Source organism: Hermetia illucens, chromosome 1 (assembly GCF_905115235.1).
Source record: "Hermetia illucens chromosome 1, iHerIll2.2.curated.20191125, whole genome shotgun sequence".
NCBI classification, from domain to species: Eukaryota; Metazoa; Arthropoda; class Insecta; order Diptera; family Stratiomyidae; genus Hermetia; species Hermetia illucens.
Window position 1 is genome coordinate 31,609,155 of NC_051849.1, and position 22,821 is coordinate 31,631,975.

The 22,821-nt window shown below is 43.2% G+C and overlaps 1 protein-coding gene across 1 annotated transcript in view; it reads right to left on the minus strand.

Moving 5' to 3' along the window:
* LOC119661447 (GTP-binding protein Di-Ras1-like) overlaps window positions 1-22,821 on the minus strand; it is a 104,377-nt gene that overhangs the window by 2,121 nt on the left and 79,435 nt on the right. Inside the window, exon 2 of the mRNA XM_038070790.1 lies at window positions 11,018-11,700. Coding sequence (XP_037926718.1) covers window positions 11,018-11,401 — 384 coding nt within the window. The 5' untranslated portion in view covers window positions 11,402-11,700. The remainder of the gene's footprint in view (window positions 1-11,017; window positions 11,701-22,821) is intronic.

Below are 22,821 nucleotides of genomic sequence, written 5' to 3' on the forward strand. Positions count from 1 at the left end.
ATTGCGAAATCGTCGAGCTTCTCCTAAATGGATTAAACACTAATTCCTGCGGCATCTTCCGACTAAGTAAGTCACTCCACTATGGGCTAATGAATGGCCAGTTTGTGAAGCATCTTTCCGTGTTTTCGGAATACGCGTTCTCGGGAGCGATGTACCCCTTTTAAATGCCTTTTTCGCAACTACTGTATTCTACTTGTAGTGGTTGCCCGGTGGTCGCTGTACGTGAAGTCCCCAATAACTTGTGAGGATTTATTACGTGCCAGCGCAGGGCTGACAAAAGTTAGATCCACAGTGGAACCAGATCCCCCTTTCCGACAAGTGTTTACATCACCGGATGCTTCTAATAGGCACCGTCCCCTTAGGTTAGTCTCTTTGCTGCCCCACTCGATGGGCCACTTATTAAAGTCACCGGCTATCACCTTTGGATTTCGTCGTCTTGAGTCGCGAACAAAATCGTCTACCGAGTTTTCAAACTCAGGCACGTGAGGCCCGGTGGGGCGTAGCAGCTGTATACGAATATATCACTTATTTTTGTCCACACAAAGCCATTAGCCGCCTGACCCAAGCTATATTGTATGGCTTAACGGCCGCACGCCTATATCGCCGCCCATCAGTTGAATCCGTGACCCATACGCCACCGTCAAGATTTCAGTACGATTCACTAACGATGCGCAAGCAAATCCTGTACGACCCCACAATGATTGAGGTTTATTTGTATTAATCTCATTTTTTAGCTGCAGTTAACGCCTTCCTAAATTCCTGGCATTTAACACTTTCTGTAATATGACGGACTTTCCTTCGTACAAAATGCACATGGGGTCCCTGTTGCACTCCTTGTCTATATGTTGTTTCTCCCCACACCTTTGATATCGATCGGGCCGATCCATGCCGTTAATGCATGTTTTTGCGAAGTGTGCAAACGTCAGGCATTTAAAGCACTTCTTTGGAGAGATCTGTTTCCTTAGTCGACAAACAACCCATCTAATCCTTCCCCATGGCCAACAACTTCTGTGCTGCCTTCACTGGCAGTCGCATTGTGGCCGTTTCAGTACCGCCATCAGCTTTTCTTAGGCTCACGATAGATTCTTCGCTGAATTCCTCCAATTTGAATTGTTGCTTCACGGCAGTGCAGATGTCTTCTCTGGATGTTACCTCATTGAGATCCTTGCACTGTATATACGAGTATATCTCATGTTTTTGGGAACGAACCGGGACTTTCTCCCCAAGTAAGTTTATAACTTGGTTACGAAACCCGTCAGTTTTTCCCACGCCGGATTTTTTCAGCTCAAACATGAGATCCCTTTCTGAGATCTTCGGATTTTCCTGACCTTTACGCCTAGGTCTTTTAGGTTTCTATGTATGATAGGTTTCCTTTGCTGGAGATTACAAATGCCGCCGGGCGAATTCGCTCCTTTGGTTTCTTATTCCAGTTCTTGTTTACGACCTTAGTTTGTCCACAATTTTTATTTTCTTTCGTTTTCGTTTCGCTAGCGGGCATTCCCGCTTGGGGCACATGTTTTCCCCCTTCTAAACTTTTATTTCCATTTGTTGGACTGGTCAAGACGCCTTTTTAAGGTTTTGTGTAAACACAAAACCTTATTAAAATCGGTTTACTGTCTGTCTATCTGTTGTCCGTCACACGCATTTTTCTCGGAGACGGTTATAGTGATTGACACCAAATAGTGAGTTACATCCTTTTACGATGAATTTAAGGGGGGGGGGGGTCCCCATACATGAAAAAGGGGGGTGTACATTTTTTTTTCATCAAATATAGTCATGTGGGGTATCAAATTAAAGGTCTCGGTTAGTACTTTTCGGAGCTGGTCTTAGTTTTGACTTTTATTGAAAAGGTAGGGAGTGCGGGGGGTTGAAAGTGGTCATTTTTTAACGAACCCATTCTCAGGAACTACCAAACCGAAAAATCAGGAAAAAATCGGGGGGCTGCCACTATATGGTGCCTAGGCTCCGAAATACCCTCCACATCGATACCTGTTCAAATAAAGTTAATAATAGCATATTATTACAATTTTTAGTAATTGACAGGAAAACCTCCCTTAAGTTCACCCTAGATTCACACACAGCACACACAGCAATGTAGGCTATAGTATAGAGCATGATCCTGCCAGATTTGGTGAAAATCGCACTATTACTAACAAAGTTATACTAGGTCAAATCTGTCGCTCCTCTGCAAATTCAAGACTATGAATGTCAATATCACTTGAAAGTGGTTATTTCCACATAATATATGCATATTTTACGTGCTACATGCTAATGGGGCAAATGCACACCCAAATCTCTTTATAAAAGAAATACACAAAACCTTTCATACCTGAAGCGTCTAGCTTCCGGTTTCCCGACTTGTTTCCTTTGCTTGCATTCTCTTACTTGATCGAAGGTCGATGACCTTGTGGTTTGGTGTCAGTTGGGTTGCCTGTGACACTGCTGGGGCAGGGAAGTTCGGCTTTTTCTTAGGTTTTCTTTCTTCCTCCTGCGACCTATTATAAAGCACCCTGATGCTATTTTAGACCCAAGCGGCAGAAAAGGTAGTTATTCTGGGTCGGTGAATTTTGGCCAGATTAGTCCTTTTGCAGGCTCCTTCACCTTTTCTAATTGCTAAACTCTCATGAGCTTTTTCTTTTGCCGTCTTTGGCATTGGAGGAGATCGTAAAATGCATGAGCTTCTCCTGAATGGATCTATTTGCTGCTGCTGGAGTACCTCTCGATCAGATCCGATAGGCATCGAAATCGCCCTTTTTTGGCCAGCCATCTCCTTTCAGCCCATCATTCTTTGCGTTTGAAATTGGTGTTCTTGGCAGAGTTCTGCTTCGTTCGAATACCACCTTCTCTACATCTAAAACATTTGTAGCATTAGATGGCACTGCGGCACTGCGGTCGGGGAAACTCGATGGCCGGGGGCCCGCATGTGAACTCTCAAAAGCCGCCGGTACTGGGGTTCCGAGCCTCAGCACCGTAAATTTAATCCTTCCAAATTCGTCCATGTTGGTTTTATTTTCTGGGTATCCTTCCCATAGCCATTTTAGTCCACGCACCAGAGATGAGCAAACACTACCCCAAGCACGGACAGAAAAGAAAATTCCATGAACACACATTTACACGTCAATAAGTATGCCCCTATCCACCATTTGGAGTCGTGCCTGATGGCAGATCTGGTAACTCCTCGCAGGTCTGTCTATCCGTCTGCCTGTCACACGCATTTTTCTCGGAAACGGTTGCAGCGGTTGACACGACATTTGGTGGAAAGTTGGGAACTGGGAACATTGACGTATTCAGCGAGTTACATCATTCTATGTCGAATTTAAGGGGGGGGGGGCTGCCCATACATGCACAAATGGACAAACGTCCACTCAAATGTTTTTATAGAAGAACTACTCAAAGCCTTTCATACTTGAATCGTCCAGTTTCCGGTTTCCCGACTTGTAGTATAATTGAAGGAGGATTTTCATGACTCATTTCTGTTTTACGGATTCTACACCGTCTGGAGGGTACTATACCCAATAGCAGAGAACTGCACATAGCAAGCTGTAATCAATGTTGTGGAAATAAAACAGTTCTTTATTTATGAATAACTAACCTATCCGTCTGGACTTACGGCGAAAACATACTTACATAAATCTTCCTTAAAAGGACTTCTTTTCTGAATAGAGTGAGGATAAGAAATCTAATTTGCAAACGAATGGGGCTCGGACAGATATGGTTCAAGCAGTTCACTTGCAGTGGTTTCTCCTAAATGACATTTGACCCAAATACGAAGCATAGGATAAATGTATTAAAATATCCTTATTTCCATATGTCTGACGCCAATTCAAGAGAACACTTCTATCACGACAAAATTTATTGTAATTATTGTTTATCATTGCAAACGTATGCTCCTTGACACTCCGTGGAAGCTTTTATCCATGAGGACTATAGTAGTCTAGTCCTTGAATTGTGTTTCTTCTATTGTCTAGGCATACAAAGATAAGTGTGTTTATATAATATATTTCGTAGTAAATATCGAGCTGGGAAATTAATTTAAGCATTTGCCTAAAGTGTTATGTATGTACATGACACCATCCAGCTCACTGGGAGGGTTGATAAATTGAAATTTAAACGCCAGTCACGGAATAATTCCTTCTGTTTACACATCTCGTTGGTTATTACATCGACAACAACTTCTATTTTCAAGTGAAATACAATATTGCTCTCTGCGCATAAAGTTAACGTAAATAATGTTGTACCCAGCAATAACAAAACCCAAAATGGATTCTATAAATAGCCTTGAAATTGCTCTCACTTTATTTGGGGAGGTGATTACGTCCGCTTTTCCTTCATTGCTGCTGTGAAAGTTGTTGAAAGTGAGGCTTTCACTTATTTATGTATGTTCAAGTACATAAATTGTTTGTAAGGATATTCGAACTCTGTGATTATAGGTATTTCATTATCAGCTTTTCAAACGGAAATTTAAGTATACATATATATATTTTAGTAGGTACTTGCAATTTGTGACACTAAAAATTGAAACGAGAGGGGGGGGGGGGAATTGTAACCTTGAAAGATTATTAAGGGTGGTTGTTAATCTGGGTAGGCTGAGAGGAGATAATTTCCGAACAACACTGGAAAAGAAGAGGTTATTGGCAGGCTTCATATTAGATTTTCTTTGACTTTTTCACCTGAAAATTTTAATTTTCTCTTCAAAGTCAAGTCGTAGGTTCTCGGAACAAATATGTCCCAATTAGTGAAGTAGTATTTACTTTATACTACTTTTGCCTACTAATAGATATGGAAACATTCTTTTCTTTCAAGCTTTCTTCTCTTATAATATGGAAGACTTATAGACTTAAAGAGTATTTGGAATTTCTTACTGAAAGAGGGTAGTTAGCCTACCAAAAATTTTGAAAACATGATCAGAGGTTAATTATATGTACGAGTATGTCCCGATTTCCGTATCTTCAAAATGTATAGTATGTATTATAACTTGCTGATGAAGAACGAAATCTTAATGTCTCGTTGTCATTATCAACCACAACTTGATAAGGTGCAATTTCGCCGAAAACCCTCATCGCAGTAAGTAATTCCGACGACCAAAAGCAATCGGGAGTATACAGATTGAAAGACCTTCCCCGCGAATTTAAAAATGCAGGAATTTACCTTGATTTTATTGAATTTCTTTCTTTTTTAAGGTTTTGTGTAAAACAAAACCTTATTAAAATCGTTTTACTGTCCGTCTTTTTTTCATCGTTGGAAGGTGTAGAGGTTCAGAACCTACCACTGGCTCCTGCCATGCAGTTATGTGAGACTCCTACTCACTAAAACCACCTCCTTCTTCTTCCACTCTCTCCACGGGACTGCTATAAGCATTGCATCGCGGGGCACAGTTAGATACTAGACAGCTACCTCACTCCCCCTTGCCCCTCAAGGGGGGAAATCAGTGCGAGTACACACGATTTCAAATTGTTTTGCCCTTGAGCATGAGCGAGATGTACCGAAAACCCGATCAGCTGTGTTTGACATACCGCCCGGACTTGCCAACGTATTGGTGAGATTGGCAAGTTTTGGCTTATGTATAAGTGAATACGTGAAACAGCTTTTTGCTATATGCGTGAGCACGCCGTAGTACCAGAATAGCAAAAGCTCACCGATCTCTCTCTTACCAATACGATTTGACGAAGATTATGCCTTTTCCTTGTTTAGCGTCTCTGATGTGTACAGATAAGCTTCTGCAAGCACATTTGCAAGTGGGGTCATTTTTGTAAGGGTACTGCCTATAGTATATCTACTGTGTCGCGGGGCTGGATCAGTTCTTAACTGCGGCTTATTATTGTTCTCTCCTTTTCTTGCCTTCTTCGCAGTTCTTCATGCCTTAGCTGTTGATGAATTATTTTCAGCTCAATTTCAACTTGATTCCAACCCTTTGTTGACTCCAACATAAACTCCAGTATATTTTCAGGTGTTGAGCACCTGTCTGCGATCGCCTCCAGCTTAGTTCGGTGCGCTGTAAACCTTGGCCACTCAAATACAACATGCTCCGTATTCTCAGCCACGTTGCCACACCTTGGGCAGAATGGTGCTTCGTCGTGTCCTAATCAATGTAGATAAGCCCGATAACCGCCATGTCCACTTAAAAACTGTGTTGGCTCGTGGCCTAATTCCTCGTGGATCCTTTCAATCCATCTTCGAATGTGTGGAATGAAACGGTAGGTCCAGCGGCCAGTTTGTGCCTCGTTCTATCTCTCTTGCCATACTGCAATGGATTTCCGCCGTGCTAGTTGCCGTCGAAGTACAATAGACTCCCCGATTGAATACATTTTGTCGTAGAGGCGCCGACCTTCATTGGCCAGAATGTCTATGGGGATTGTCCCTGCCAGTATATATGCTGCTTCTCCTGATGTGGTTCGATAAGGACCGCATACCCGGAATGCACTTAGTCGATACGCCATTCCTAGTTTTCCGCAGTTTGATTTGTTTTCCAGAACTGCCCTTGAAATAAGACAACGTCAACTTTGTCTTGGTCCACCAATATTCCGTACTATACTCGAGATCGTTATAGCGATGGAAGACGCTTTAGTTGCAGCGCACTCAATGTGTTGAACCTTTCGTCAATCATTACTCCCAAGTATTTAAGCGACTCTTGGGAGAAAATTGTTTGTTCACCAACTTTAATTTCCACCGTTGTGTCCTTCCCTCTTTTGTTGATCAGCACTAGTTCGGTTTTATGTTCAGCAAGTGATAGACCGGACTTTTTCAAGCAGGAATTTATCTCCCACATTGCTTCATTTGCGTAGATTTCGCTCTCGTCTAAGCGCTTTGCAACTACTGTTACCCTGATATCGTCCGCAAATCCAATGGTTGTCACGCCGTTAGGAAGGCGTAGCGTCAACACTCCATCGTACATAATTAACCACAGTAAGGACCCTAAGACAGACCCCTGTGGTATGCCGCGCGTCATCGAGAATTATGTCAATCTATCGTCCGAGTCGCAGTATAATTTTTTTCCTAGATGAAATGCAATAACGACGCGTATAATGTACTTTGAAGTTTGTAGTTTGGTTAGAGCCTCTATGATTTTCGTCCATTTTACAGTGTTGAATGAATTTTTTCCATCGAGAATCACCAGTGCGCAGCATTTGTTATCTTGTATTGCAGCGCGAGCCAGGCCAGCCACCATGTCGATTTCGGCTCATCTCCCCTTACGAAACCCGAATTGCTTGTCGGATAGGCCTCTTTCCCTTCCTTTTCCGCAACAGCGAGCTAACCGGCTGCTATAATACTCATTCAAATAGTTTACCAACGGTATTGACCAAACATATTGATCGATATGAGGAGGGGTCACCCAATGGTTTACCTGGCCTCGGAATAAGCATCAGCTTTTGCAGCTTCCATTGCTCGGGGAATTCTCCTTCTCTAAGGCATGCCGTAAAGACTTGGGCAAACATACCTGTTGCTGAATTGGTGGACCTCGGCACAAAACCGGGATGTCTGGAGTTACTTATTAAGGCAGGCCTAGACCGGATACCGGTTGTTGCGCCGTTGATGATGATGATGATACCTGTTGCTGTCCTGACTGTAACTTTTATAACTCTGGGGTAAACTTAAGGGGTGTTTTACTCAATTACCCTAAAAATGTGGTAATATAGTATTATTAACTTAATTTGAACAGATATCGATATAGAGAGTATTTTGTGGCCTGGGCATCATATAGAGGCAGTTAAATGAATTTTCAAATTTTTCGGTTGGGTAGTTTGTGAGAATTGGTCCTTTAAAGAAATTATCAATTTCCACCCCTCCCGTTCTCTGCTTTTTTTAACAAATGTCAAAACTAAGACCGGCTTCGAAAAGTACTGTCCGAGGCCTTTCATTTGATACCTCAGATGACTACATTTGATACCCCACATATCCACTCCCCTTTTCAATGTATGGGGATTCCCTCCTTCACTCCCCCCTAAATTCAACGTAAAAGGATCTAACTCACTATATGCGTGAGCGTTCACAGTTCCCACCTTCCTTCCAAAGACAGACTGACTGACAGTAACCCGATTTTAATAAAACCTCAAAAATGTGCATAAATCCAAATAGGATCTACGCTGTTGTAGCAAGGGGAGGTTCAGAAAGTGGAGGCGAGAGGGGTAGTCCACACGAGTGAAGTTTTCTTAAAGAAGAGGGAATGGGTGAATTCTTCACATTTTCGAGAGCAAGAGAATCACAGTTACGGGAAGGTGACCAGATAACGAAGCAGTACTCGAGGTGACTCCTCACGAGAGAATTAAAGAGAGCTAAAAAGGGTTGGATGGAGTGAAAACCAGAGGAGGGGCGAAGTATACTACAGCCTGACGAATTTGGTGCTCGATTGGTGACTTCGAGGGGAGGGGGGGGCAATGAAGGCGTTGAGAAATCGATTGAACTCTATTTCTAGATTCACAACGACAACGACAACACGGTGAGACTACTTGGGTACCCGGTCATTGTGGAGTAGATGGAAATGAAATCTCGGATGCTCTAGCAAAAGAGGGTACAATGTCCCCATGCTCGGACTGGAACCAGCAATTGGGGTGTCAGTATCCTTGGATAATGCTGCTATCAAAAACTGAGAACAAGTTCCCATAATGACAGGTGGCTGAGCCTTAATACTGCTAAACACACCAAATTTCCTGTCAGTCCCAAATAAACATTGTGCAAAGTTTTTCCTATCGAAAGGCAGGAAGACTGCCAGAAATATTATGGGTGTCCTGAGTGACCATATTTCACTAGCTAGACATATGTTCAGAATTGGAATTCTCCAAGATGGTACGTGACCATCCCGTAATGAGGAAGCGGAATCCAAGGAATATTTTCTATGTAAGTCTCCCGTCTAAGGACGCATCAGACATCAATTTTTTGGTGCTGATGTGCTACAACTTCAGCGGTTAGCATCACATCCACTAACCGAAACCCTGCGGTATACAATCGAATCCGGGATATTCCGGTAGACGGCGGAGTCAAGTGTAATGGACCACTGGAGTCTGAGTGCTCAGAGGATTTGCCTCTCCCGCACCTCAAACACACCCACACACACACAATTTCGTATCGATAAGTGCAACTGGTTCTGAGAAAAGGATGTGTGACAGACAGGTAGCTAGCGAATCGATTTTAATAAGCTTTTGTTTACAATGAAGCTTTATAAATGAACTACACTTCTTTGGGTGGTCCTTGCTCATCAACAATTCCGGACGTCGGAAAACAGGCTGTCTAAGTATATTCTCGAACTGAGTCAAAATAAGACTTCAAAGACCATAATCGCCACCTTCTTTTCCAACCTTTGCAGCGTTCATAAGCAGAATCGATTCATTTTCGTTGGTTGCACATTTGGTTCTGTGGATATCCTCATTTCAGATGTAACCATGGCTGATCCAATGCAACATTTTCGTCTCTATTACGGCGAGGCGCCGTTCATTGTCTTTTATATTCGGCTAATATTCAGAACCATAGAGGACGACAGAGCCGACGATACTGTGGTAAATTTCAGATTTGAGACTTCCGTTGATAGGTCAATTACCAAGAATGCCAGTTGTGGAGCACGAATTCATCCCGGTTGCAGTAGTGCGTGAAGCAATATGGTAACACAGTTTACCATGCTGATAGTGTTGACCCGAGGTATTTAAATCACTCAGTTCTGTTCCGATTACTGCCACAGACAGTGATAGTGTCTGTTTCATTGGGATCGGATGTCAAAAATTCTGTTTTCTTCATATTCAATTTGAGATTGGGCTGCATGAGGTGGTTAATCTATTTAACATGTTCTTCGAGAACAGCTTTACCATGAGACGTAAGGAAAACATCATGCGCATAAACGCTATCTACCATATTTAATACAAAGCAACCTCATGTTATATTGTTTGGTTTAATTATCGGACATGCATGCTGGTCCTACTAGTTCAATCTGCAGCAAAGAATCTTGTAGGTTCTATTTCGGAAGTGGTCTAGAAATGCAAATCCCGAAGGACTCTTCAAAGTTGGGTCCAATTATTCTCCCGCTCCAGTTAACACTTACTTCAGTTCCAGGTATTAGACGATCACTGCAATGTGACTATTAAGTAAACTGTCTTCATTCAACACGGATTTAAGGTCCTGTTAGACTCCTTGCCAATTTCCTAAATCCTTCTACATTGAGCGGACCGATCAATGCCTTCTTGTATGCATTCACAGGACTTTCATTCATGGGCAAGGAGAAGATTCGGTCCCACGGTGAATAGGTAGCTCTCTAAATGACCAAAATATTTATCTAATTTTGCTAAAATCTCTATTCCAAGTCATCGAAAGATAACAGAGGAAATTATTCCGCTTCGTTCCCTCCACCCCCTCTCGTTAATCCTGGATATTGCCTAAACCCATCTTAATTTAAACTTTATAGACTCATTGAATTCGGATATAATTAGTGAGTGCCTATGATTGTGAACATATTTTGGGTTTCTACTCCTTTTTGCAAAATAATACTATAATATGTTGATTGAATTGAAGCTAATCCTAATGCTTAGATTTAATGTGATCTAAATGAAATTAATTCCACAAAGATGTGAGAAACCTCACAACTGCTCGATGTGTATCCTGACATACTTTATGTAGCAAAACGAAAGAAAGGATCCATAAATTACCATGATATGAGCAACATTCCAAGGATATTTGTATCCTTACAAGCAAAAAACATTCGGTTAGGGTTATTTTTAGATTTCCTTATAACTGCTTAATTCGTAGATCTTTGTTTCTATTTCGGGAATTTCACGACCGAATTAAAATGATTTCCTTGATGAGGAGCATATCTTCCTGGAATGGGAGCTAACATTCGTATTCGATATTATTGGGGTCGCTCGTACTATGTCACTTTAGAAGAGGTAAAGCTAATTGGCACCGTAAAGATTGTGTATCTTTTGATGTGGCTTGGGTCAAATAGTATCTGCTATTGTATATATAATAATCAAAAGAGCTTCTAAAAATCCTCGAAAGTTGATAAAGGTAACTCAAGCGAACATTCAATAGTGCAACTTACTTGTTTTCTAAGTCTCGAAACTTCGTTCCACGAGTCCTCATCATCCACTGCGAACACCAAGATAAAAGCACCGGCTGTCGATATAGAAAGCGCCCTCATAGCTGGAAATTCAAACGACCCCGACGTATCCAAGATATCTAAGGTGAGGGATGCTCCATCTGGTAACTCGTATTCTCCGCGATGCAATTCCTCTATGGTTTGCCGATATCGTGAAATATATTTGTCGTAGAGAAACTGTGAAATTATGCAGGACTTTCCAACTTTCGCTGCTCCCATCACCACCACCCTATGCTTCTCTATCCGCAAAGTACTGTAGTCTGGACGGGGTGTTCTGATAACGCTTGCCAACGAGGGCAAACGAAGCCGTTGACATGGCCCTGGCATCCTTTCAGATTTCTTCCTCGTGACTAGTCTGTCGTGTAATTATTCAACTTTTTTGCTTTCCTGTTTCGTAGGATTTTTGCACTTGAATGCTGGGACACAAAGTGACAATTTTCTGACCAAAATTTTGTTAAGAAGAATCCGCCAGGGAATTAGTATGACATCTCCAGGATAACTTGGTCGCTTATTTCCAGGAGTTGACTTTGCGTCATTCGCAGGAAGCTTCACATCTAATGGACCTCTTTTTGTTGGTCTCAATTATTCGTTCTTGCCGATGGCCCCATTTGAATAAGTCTTCAGAACTGAAAAGAGAAAATCAAAGAGCCATGAATAGGGTGGGGAATTGAAGAGTTAATAAAGGTTATTCAAAGGGATAAACACATGTCTTTTCCACGAGATTCTGGTGAATGGTTGAACGCATTTTTCTGGCTGCAAAATGGATCCAATAGAAAAATATATTATCTATCACTGTTGAATCTTCTTTTCCTTCGTTTTTGAAGGACTCCTCTCCGATAGCCTATGCTGTTGCGGAATGGTGGAACCTTTTAATATGAAGGCGCTAAAAAGTTGGATGAATAGATGTGACATTGCAAGAGTTAAATTGGTTTTGTGAGAGTGAGTGGACGGCACCCAGGAGCATGATGGAAAATATAATGGATTTTAAAAGTTAATTTCACCTTCCCTTATACCATTCGAATCCTTCTTTGTGCCATATTTCCGTCGACGTGATTTTTGATTTAACGAAATTTGATGGATTCTTGGAATAAGTGAAGTGTGAAATGGCTTTCAGTTTGCATATTCCGGAAGCTCTTGTATTTCCCTTGCAGGCAAAATAGGATGTTTTCCTCAGTGATATTTGTCATAAATATTTTGTTTGACTATTTTTAGCAAGGAGCAATTGGGAAAATACTTACGCTGGGAATTCACTTACTTTGCTGCGTACTAAATCACGGTGAAGGTTATGTGAGTAGAGGCAACTTGAAGAGCAATTGTGTACGCATTTAGGGTCAAGGTCTAGGTGGACATGTTTATTACTTTTTCACCATCAACTGTCTCCAAATATTGAAAATGGAACATGTCACCAAGGACGTAACAGGACGATAAATTGTGTGGATGCTGTTTTTTGGTAAAGAAGTAAAAAGAGCTGAGAGATTTGGTGGGTTAAAGTTAGGGAGATGTGATAGAATGGATTATGTTCTAGGTGCTTTTACACTCCACCCAATTAGTATTTTAAGGGACATGCTATTGAAATCAGATAGTCCACACGAGATGAAATTTTTTGCTGCGGCTTGCTGTGGTGAGGCTCCTAGCGGAAGAGAATTTCAGCCAAGAAGGAGGGGGACTATAAGCTAAACTCTGTTCGTCAGACCCTTCCACTACGACTCTATCAGGAAAAGCCGAAGAAAAGGAAGCTGGTGGTCTGGTCGCAACAGGTATAATACCAGATCCATGAGCACTGGAATTGAATGTGAACGTTCCGGGCAGTGTTCCGTCTTCAAGGCGGAATTGGAAAGGGCTAGGACAAGGTCACCATGATCTGTATTCTCCAAATTAACATGCACCGGGGTGCAACCGCTCACGAGTTGCTAGCACAGTTCGTTGTGGAGGTAAAAGCTGATCGAGTGTTAATCAACGAGCAATATCGCAGCAAGAGCAAACGCTCTCTTAACCGAGGGAATTTTTTGTTCCCGCTGGAAGGTGACGAGGCTCGCGCTGATCAACATAGGAAAAACAGACTCTGAACTGTCGTTTGCATACCGAGCAATGGGTATGCTTGACACAGTCGAAAAAGTGCTAAAAAAGCTCATCAGGAGTAGACTCACTGAAGCGATCTATATTAAAGCGGACTTATTCCCAAGGCAGTTCCGGTTCAGAGTATAGAGATTCACAGTGGATGTTGTTTTGGAAGTCGTGGATGCGGTTCATTGAGCCAAGGCAAGTGGTCTTTGCCTATCGCACTGTCTTTGAACCTTCCGGGATGGTAATCGTGGGAATAATCCCCGTTACACTTCTTGCTGAGTGACGTGAAGCCATCCGCAGTGGCAAGGGCGAAGACTTAAAAGTGTTGGTTGTTCGTGAAGAACGGCAATGTACACTGACCGACTGGCAAGTCTCTTGGCAAACTTGGCAAGAAGGCAGATGGACTGCGCGTCTCATCGGCAATTTAAATCCGTAGTCGCATTGAAAGCACGGCGAGATTGACTATTTCCGCACCTAACTTTTTAGTTGGCATGGAGACTTTCAGTCTTACATGCACACTATTGGAAAGGTACGATATTTTAATTGTGTGTTCTGCATTGGAGTGGCGGAAGGTGGGATAGATTTTTTCAGAAACTTTACGCTGACTCAGGGGGGCGCTCTCCAGATCACATTATCAGAGAGATTCTGACGGGCGCTGGTAGATGGAGTCGTGTTACGTATTACTTTCGGGTTCCTCTTTTTGCGTAGAAGATTAATCTCGGCCGATGGAGGATTCGGACGGCTAGTGGTTCATTGACCAAAGAACTCCTTTCTTTCTCTCCCCTCTCTTTGGTAAAAATAATTCCATGGCTTGAAAGCTACCAAGCCGGGAGAGCGGGAGGATTAGGCCGAAATTATGTGTCGAACGGTTTCAGGCTAGTTCTCTGATGACGGAGAGGTTTCTAGTTAGTAGTCCGACACCATACCGTCGCGAGAGTTTCAATAATCCGTTTCATTTATCCACGACTTTGCGCACTCTATTATGGACTGGCGTATTTTCCCGACCTTGATTTTAGTTGCGGCATTCAACCGAAAATCCAGTTTATTAGGACGACTTTTGAACTGTGCGATGTAGAGCAAATCTTCCAACCTCTGCTGCGAAACCTCCACTTCTGTTTCATCTATTTGGATGATGTTCTGACCGCCTGTTTCTCTGGGTCCGAACATTTAGAGCCCCTCCAGTGCATTTGTCAATGTCTCCATAAGGCGGTTTTAATACTTAACTTGAAAATTGAAAAATTCTTGCATCCATAGGTTAGATTCCTCGGATGCCCGATTGCCTCTGAAGGCATCCAACCAGACCCACTCAAAGCTTCCGCGCAGTTAAGCGTCTTGGATATGTTAAACTTCTACCGTAATTTCTTTCCCCAAGGCCGCCCACAATCGATCGACCCTTAACTCTTATTTGTCTGAGCTGAAGACGGAAGACTCCCGTCTGATTGTGTAGTTCCCAGAGGCTGTCCAAGTGTTTGAAACTACCAAGTAACAGCTAGTAGAAGCTATACCTCTGGTATTCCCTCTGCAAAATCCACCTCTAGCTTTACTCGTGGATGCTACAGACATTGCCGAACTTTGACAAACGTTGAGCTTCTTTTCAGAACAGTTGAACCCGCAGGAACTACAGCACTTACGTTCATAAGATATTTTCTACGTACCTCCCAATTAAATACTTCCGGTATTTCTCTATAACGACGAAATCTATGAGCAATTCCATGGCCGTCTGGTTGTGGATAAAATCCGGCTCAATCGGGTACGGTGTGCGGGTCACTTAATCCGTATGGATGAGGATGATTCAGCCCGAAAAATCTATAAGGGCAATATCTATGGTAGAAAAAGAAGACCTGGCAGATCCCGTCTGAGATGGAACGATGGTGTAGGTCAGGACGCCAGACAACTTTTAGGGATATCGAACCGGAATGTCTTTCTTATTAAGGAAGGCCTAGACCAAATACCGGCTGTTGCGCCCTTGATGGTGATGATGATATTCCCTTTAACGCTGTTCAGATTATTCACGGACCATAAGCCACTCACTTTGCTTTGAAACAGATGCCTGGCAAACGTTCCTTTTGCCAATTTCGGCGCCTGGGCACTATCATTCAGTTTACTTCCAACCTTTAGCACGTGCCTGGAAAGATAATGTAGTTCCTGACGGTTTGTCACGTGTTGCAGAGTTAAGGGTCCCGCCGATAGCACACAGCTCTAAATACATATTAGGGAGTTTCCTATCTTCGGCTCAACGTTCAATACATACTGCGACAGACAAGGGAGCAAGGACATATATTTCGGCCGATTTCCGTAAGGGAGTATTTCACGCTGCTTACGATCTACCACACCATCTGGTGTCGACAACGAATCGGTTACTCACCGTAAAGTATTTCTGGTCGTCCATGAACAAGGACATTAGTTCTTTTGGCAAACAGTGCATTGCATGCTACAGATGCAAGACTAGAAACGAGGTAGGCATGTTCCCTCGATCTACCAAGCGTTTTCACCCAATCCATCTCAATTCAATTAATCCCTTGCAAAACTCGTGCAGTTTCAAGTATTCCCTCACAATTATCGATCCATTCAGGTGGTGGCTTTACGAGATACCTCTAAAATGCATTTGTGCATAATCATGTAACCAGGTCCTCGTTCGAAAGTGGATTCTACCATTCGGTGCGCCAGCAGTTATAATGTAGATCGAATCCTTTCGTAGTTAGGCAAACTCATCGGCTTCAAACGTTAACGGATACCCGTGTTCCACCCGCGTATTCAAATGGGATACTTGAAAAATGGTGCAGGACGTTGAACGCCGCTATAATGGGCCAAGACGATGCTTCTTAATCACAAGTCCTGCCATTAGTTCTACTTGGCCTTCGGAAAACCAATCCCAAAGAATTTGCTGCTAGTCCCACGGAGCCCCAACAACACTGTAATTGACATTACATTGAAATTTAACTCCGCCGAATTGTTGCGTCTAGTAAAGGATTCAGTGCGGAAGCTGAAGTCCGCCGCCGGCGTGCGCAGGTACCGCGACCCCTCCATGCGTATCCTAATTAGGGCTACCTACAAGACATTTTAACGAGGAGGACACCATTTATGCCTTTCAACCTTTGGGTATAGAAAACAGACTATGATTGATTTCTGAAATATGCGCACACTTCTCAACAGGGTCCCCAGAATATATGTTTCCTCCAACTCGACCCAGAATTCCAACGAAATTAGCTGGACATTCTGGGTCTTAGCGAAGTAAGAAAATGGGACTTAAGAGACAGACATATGTCCGGGAAACATGGCCTGGATAACTGTGGGAGGTTTGTCGATTGCACTTCCAACGGTTCGTCATTGGTCGCGCATTGTTTGAGCGCAAAGCCTTGCGTAAGGTCAGTTGTGTTTTAACTGACCAACACCGAACAAGTAATTAAATCGACCACTTCGCGATCAGCAGTAGATTTAGGAGTCTTGTGCGCAATAAAAGAGTCGGCGACATCGGGCTCGAAATAAATCACTACTTCTTCTTCTTTCTTTTTCTTTTGCCTTTGTCCCGTTCACAAGGGGGATCGGCTCGAAAGGAATCACGACTTCTGGCAGGTTTGAAGAGCTACGATCACTCAAGTTCAAAATCCATCGATTGTATGGTGCCTATCTGCCGCTCGACAGTGCGAGAGCTATTTTGGAAATCGGACTCCTGATACATTGACTAACCCACTTGAGAATATCAACGAGCATTGCGCCGCCACCGAAGATGTTCTTTCTCGTGTGCTGCACAGGTCGTTGACCACATCCCGAAAGGGCGCCATGAGATCTGGCAGATTACCGTGAAGGCCGATCGATGAAGGAAAGGGGTTTAATGCTTTATTGACCGCGGCCAACTATGGCTACCGTGATACGCTCGAACGCCAATACCGAACGAAATCCCGAGGAGTTCAACGTAGTGTACGCCGTGCCACGAGAGAGTCTGCTATTGCGTTGGTCAGGAAAGCAGAAAATGCTTCAGAACGAAATGATTTCAGAAGAGCTTAATTGTGGTTACAAACCTTTGGATTATCCTGTGAAGGACGTCAACGGCCGGCTTCTCATCCACGATGATGAACAACTGAAGAGGTGGGTGGAAAACTACACCACGGTTCTTAACAATATCAGATCCGGTGAAGTTTCTCCTCTAGCGGATGAAGTGGCTAGTCACCTTATGATCTGTAGGGAGTTGTTAACAAACTCTAAGTAGAAGAGAAGCCACTTCGGCCATCAATGCACCCAAACGAGCAATGCCTCTAAACTTGACTGTCTCTCCACAGACTTATTTATCGCTGCAACTGCATTTACTGAGGTTTTTCTGCTTCCACTCGTATAGGAATTTTAGGAATCCGAGACTTTTCCCAGAGAGTGGAAGAAGAGGATGATGGTTAAAGTTCCAAAAAAGTCCATCCGTTTTAAGTGTGACAATAGAAGGGGTATCTGTGCACTCACCGTTATCGCAAAAATAGTAGTTAAAATAACTCTGGAACGCACTAAAGAACATCTTGAAAGCTTGATCTACAGCGTGCAGGCTGGTTTTCAATCCGGATCCTCCTGCATTCACCACATCAGTTTTCCTACGAATCTTCTTGGAACAATGCACAGAATTCAGATTTATGCTGCACCTGTTTTTCTTCTCGCTGATCAATAGTGTGAATAGGAAGTGTATCTGGCGTTCAATAGGCAGGAAGAGCATACCCGAAAAACTAACGCAAAATGTCACGTGTTTCACCGTGGTAAAGTCTCGAAGGATTTTGAGATCGAAAGTGAAGTTCGCGAGGCTTGTATCTTGTCACCTATATCATTACTTCTTATTATCGGTGACGTTCTTCATGCTGCCTTGTCCGGAGGAAGTGGAGGAATTCAATGGACCATGACATTTTTCCTGAAACACCTCGACTACGCAGAGGATATCTTATTGCTATCTCACCGAGTCTTGGAAGTTTGCTAAATGACTGTGGATGTGGAGAGAGATGTAAGTAGAATTGGATTAAAGATAAACACCTGCGTCATACTCTCCCTATTAATGGGAAAGGTATCGAAAGCATTTATCAATTTATATATCTTGGAAGCGTGGTTTCTGCTGAGGATGCTACCCAACTGGCTAGTTCTTGACGCAGTGCTAGATCCGTTTTCACTGTCTTATCTAAAATCTGGAAATGCAGTAATTCAACTTTAATATCAAGTTGTGACTGTGCTGTACTAGCGTACTGATAGGATCTACGCTGTTGTACGAAGGGAAGGTTCAGAAAGCGGAGGCGGGAGGGGTAATCCACATGAGGGAAGCTTTTCTTAAAGAAGAGGGAACGGGTGAATTTCCGTTGCATATTTTCAAGGGCAAGACAATCACAGTTACGGGAGGGTGACCAGATTACGGAGCAATAGTCGAGGGTATTCCTCACGAGGCAATTGAAGAGAGCTAAGGAGGGTTGGATGGAGTCAAAATCGGAAGAGGAGCGAAGAATAAAGCCTGACAATTTTGCTGCTCGATTGATGACATCGAGGCAATGGGTGTCAAAGCGGAGTTTATTGTCGAAAGTGACTCCGAGGTCTTGAGTGGAATTTAAGCAGGATAAGGAATGTCCATTAAGAGAGTAGGAGAAAGAAGTGGGTGAGGATTTTAGGGAGTAGCACATAGAGTAACACTTTCTGATGTTTAACGCTAAACCATTAGTCGAGCACCAACGAACCGGGGTGTCCAGGTTATACTGAAGCGAAACACAGCCTATAGGCGACGATATAGCGGAAAACTACTTAAGGTCGTCTGCATAAAGCAAATAGGGACAAGTAAGGAGGGGAGGAAGGTCGTTAATAAACAATAAAAATAGCAAAGGACCCAGAATAGACCCCTGTGGGACGTCAGAAGAGGGGGAGAAGGAGCGGGAAGTACAGCCGTCAAAAGAGACGCGGCAGGACCGGTTGGAAAGGTAAGAGGCAAGCCATAAAACAAGTGGTATGGGAACGTTTAGGGACGTGAGTTTGGATAGAAGTATCTTGTGATTTACAGTGTTGAAGGCTTCCGCGAAGTCAGTGTAAATGGTATGCACTTCTTGCCGTGAATTTAGACATTTGGCGACAAAGTTGGTAAAGTCAAGCAGGTTGGAGGCTACGTTTAACGAAGCCGTGTTGCTCTTTCACTATGTGTTGGCCAAAGTGGGCGGACAACCAGTCGCTGACATATCTTTCCAGGATTTTGAAACAGAAGGAGAGGAGGGGAATGGGACGGTAATTCTCGGCAAGCGAACGATCGCCACTTTTGTGAATGGGGATAATGATAGCCTCTTTCCACAAGCTGGGAAAAACATTCTCTTCAAGGCTTTTGTTGAAAATAAGAGATAGGGGAAGGGAGATGGACTTACCAGTTTTGAGCAAAAAGAGGTTTGGAAGACCATCGTAGCCAGGTCCGGCATTGGCATCAAGGTTGCCAATGAGGTATTCGACAAGGATAGGAGTATGAAGGGGAATGGTAGGCGATGCGGGGCAGGCTACATCTACTATCGGGAGGGATTCGGAGGAAGGGGGAGGAACATAGACTGATGAAAAGTAGCGGCAGGGTAAATCACAAGATAGTTGGGGGGAGTTAGCTGAGAAGCCAGATAATTTAATGGACGGAGGGGATAACTGGGCAGGGCAGCGGGAGTTGCGAATGTGGGACCAGAAAGGTTTCAGATTTCCGCGCTTTAGTGAGTCTTCCACGCTGGACAAATATTCGTTTCTGGACTTACGTATTAAGGATTTGACCGAGGAACGATTGGATTTGAAAAAAACTAAGTCAGCAACGTTTCTAGAAGATAGGAACTTCTTTCTCGCAGTCTGTTTTTGACGTAGTTTTTTGTGAATTTCAGTGGTGAACCAGACGGGGTAAGAGCGTAAGCACTTAGGAGAGGAGGGAACGTAACAAGGAAGAAGATCAGAAAAAATGGTATAGAAAGTGTTAAGTGCTTGGTCACACGTAAATGAAGAGAGCAGGGGGACCCAGTTGATTGACGCCAGGGCTGAGTTCAGACCTTCGAAGTTCGCCTTACGGAAGTTGAACTTGGTAGGCTTGCGAGCGACTGGAGAGTGGAGTCGGGATATCTGAACATCGAATTCGAGAGCAGGATGTTGGGCGTCAGGGGTAACGTAAGACGGAGCATGAAGGGATTCGGAAAGATAATGTACAGGAAGGTTAGAGAGGAAAAGGTCAAGAATGCGATCTAAATGGTTTCTAGAAAGGTTAAATTGGAGGGCGCCACAGGTGTAGATGAAAGTGGATAGAGGAAGGGAAGGGTGGGTCGAGTTATTAGGGAGGAAGGGAAGGCCAGGAGTAATGGGCCAGGAGAGCATAGGAAGATTAAAGTCACCACAGAGGATGAAAGGAAGTGAGGGAAACAAAACGATTAGGGCCTCTGATAATCTGTCGAAGAAATCCTCGTACAGAGAAGGCGGGCTTAGGCGGGGAAAATATACACACGATAGCATAAAGGGATATACGTTTGGCGGAAGGATACGTATGGTAACAGAATCGTAGGAGGAGGAGGAGGAGGAAAAGATGAATTCGGCACGGAGAGGGGACTTAACAGCTATTAGGGCACCTCCGCCAGTTGCCTTGCCCAGCGCAACGCAGTGTCTGTCACAACGAAAGACAGAGTAACCTTCGAGGAGCTCAGAATCTAAAATCGTGTCATCCAGCCAGGTTTCAGAAATCCAGATGACATGATGTTGGAATGCTAAGACAGAGAGTTTGAAATCCGACAGCTTGGTCCTTAGACCCCTTACATTTTGATAAAATAGCGTATAGTTATTGGAATCATTCAAGTTCGGCGAGGCAGGCGGGCGGGCCGGAAATTTTCACGAAGCTTAGACCTCTGATAAGGCTTAACGTGTGTGTTGCTATATGGGAATAGCATATAGAAAGTGGCCCTCGCTGTCATCCGAAGGCTCCTAGCCTTTGTTAACCTCCGCCTGCGTCGTATCATCAGAGTGCGATCGCCTGACATTGGGAGAAACGATGAACTTGGTCGGTGCACTGGCCTGGTACCCGCGCGCAATGTGATCCTAAGGCGGAGGTGGCAGTGAATAAGTCACACATTAAGGAGGAGGAAGAATTCCATTGTTGGCTACGCCCTGCAGTGAAATCAATTCTTCTAAGATGGCCGATGAGTGGGTCCTTCCAAGAGCACTTGACGGAGGGCAGTAGAGAAGGTGTACGGGCGTCTCGGAAAGTCGCGGCAAGAGGTTAAAGCGTTTTCCAGGCAATTGTGAGCAATGGCGCCCACGTGTGATTGACGGGCTATACCCCACCAAAAGGTAAACGGAAAGAAGGAAAAAAGGAAAAGATTTCTATATGTTATTGATAGATATTCAATATCCCCTCAAATGTACTTTTGCGAGAAAGAGGAGTGGAAATAATCCGAATTGAACTTTCAGGCCCTTGATCTATACTGAATTGTTTCTTAACTTTCGCCATTTAGAGTCTGCTACGCTGAGTGCCTAGAACACTGAATTTTACATACGTACTCTGTAGATTGTCTCCTTTTTACAATCATTTTCAATTATCTATCAAGGGGTATCCTGATGAGGGTCTAGAAAGTATTTTTCTACGCTACGTGATATTTAAACGCCGGTTAGCATCAAATCTAAATGAAAAGCGCAAAATCTTCAAATTTCGGTTTCAAATTATTCAGCATAAATCCGCGGTGCCTCGAGACGAAGAAATCCATGCTAGCATGAATACAAATGTAGTTGCATCCCTTTATCATAAAGGACGCAAAGAATGGTCGGCAAACAACCAGTGGGGCAGCATACCAATGCATGCGAAAAGTAAGAAAATGAAGGGTCTACTGGAAGCGTACCTAACTGACAGCATTCTTCGGAAAATGTTCACGTGCTCAGTCATTCAACCTTAATTGGAGTCAAATTTCATTCTAGCAAATAACTTCTGTGGGAGACGTTATGGAACTCGTATAAATTGAAATATGGAAACATAATGAATAATTTCGTTTATTTGCGCTAAAATTCGCGGAGGTCGTTGCCTCGTCTCGTCCTTTGTAAGCGAAAAGAAAGCAAACGGTTCATCATATCAACTTCACAAAAATCCCCCATGGAGTCGATAAGACTTAAAGGTAAACTGAATTGAGTCATACCGTTGAAGGCTTCATCCGAACTTTCTCACGATCTCTTGCCTTCTCCAGGTAGCTCCAGCTAGTCCCAATTATTATGTAAATTAGGATTGAATGCTTTACCTTCTCCTGATTAGTATTTCCATCATTTCCATAATAGAATCCCTAATTCTATATATAAAGTCCCAGGAAAAACGTCTGATTTTCTTCCCGATAAATTTCAAGTGAAAACGATTGATCAAGAATCTTCTGTACCAAGGACACTTATCCATAATACAAAGTATCCATAATGTGATTGGTGATTCGATCTCTAAGGCACACATTTATATGTTTATAATTCCAAGGATACTCTCTCCAGCTGGTGGTCTCACGTTTTCCAGAACGGTTTGTTTGATTGACAGTTGAAAGATTGGATCACCCGCCGTTTCCGATTATACTCTTTTTGCGAATTTATATAAATCTTTTCCAGGAGGGTCGAGAATTAATTATTACTTTACGTCACTAACACTTTTTGATTGAAAGGACTGCACAAATTGAAAGTTTCGAGTGCTTTAAAAGTCTCCCGGATTCAAGATGGACCGAGTG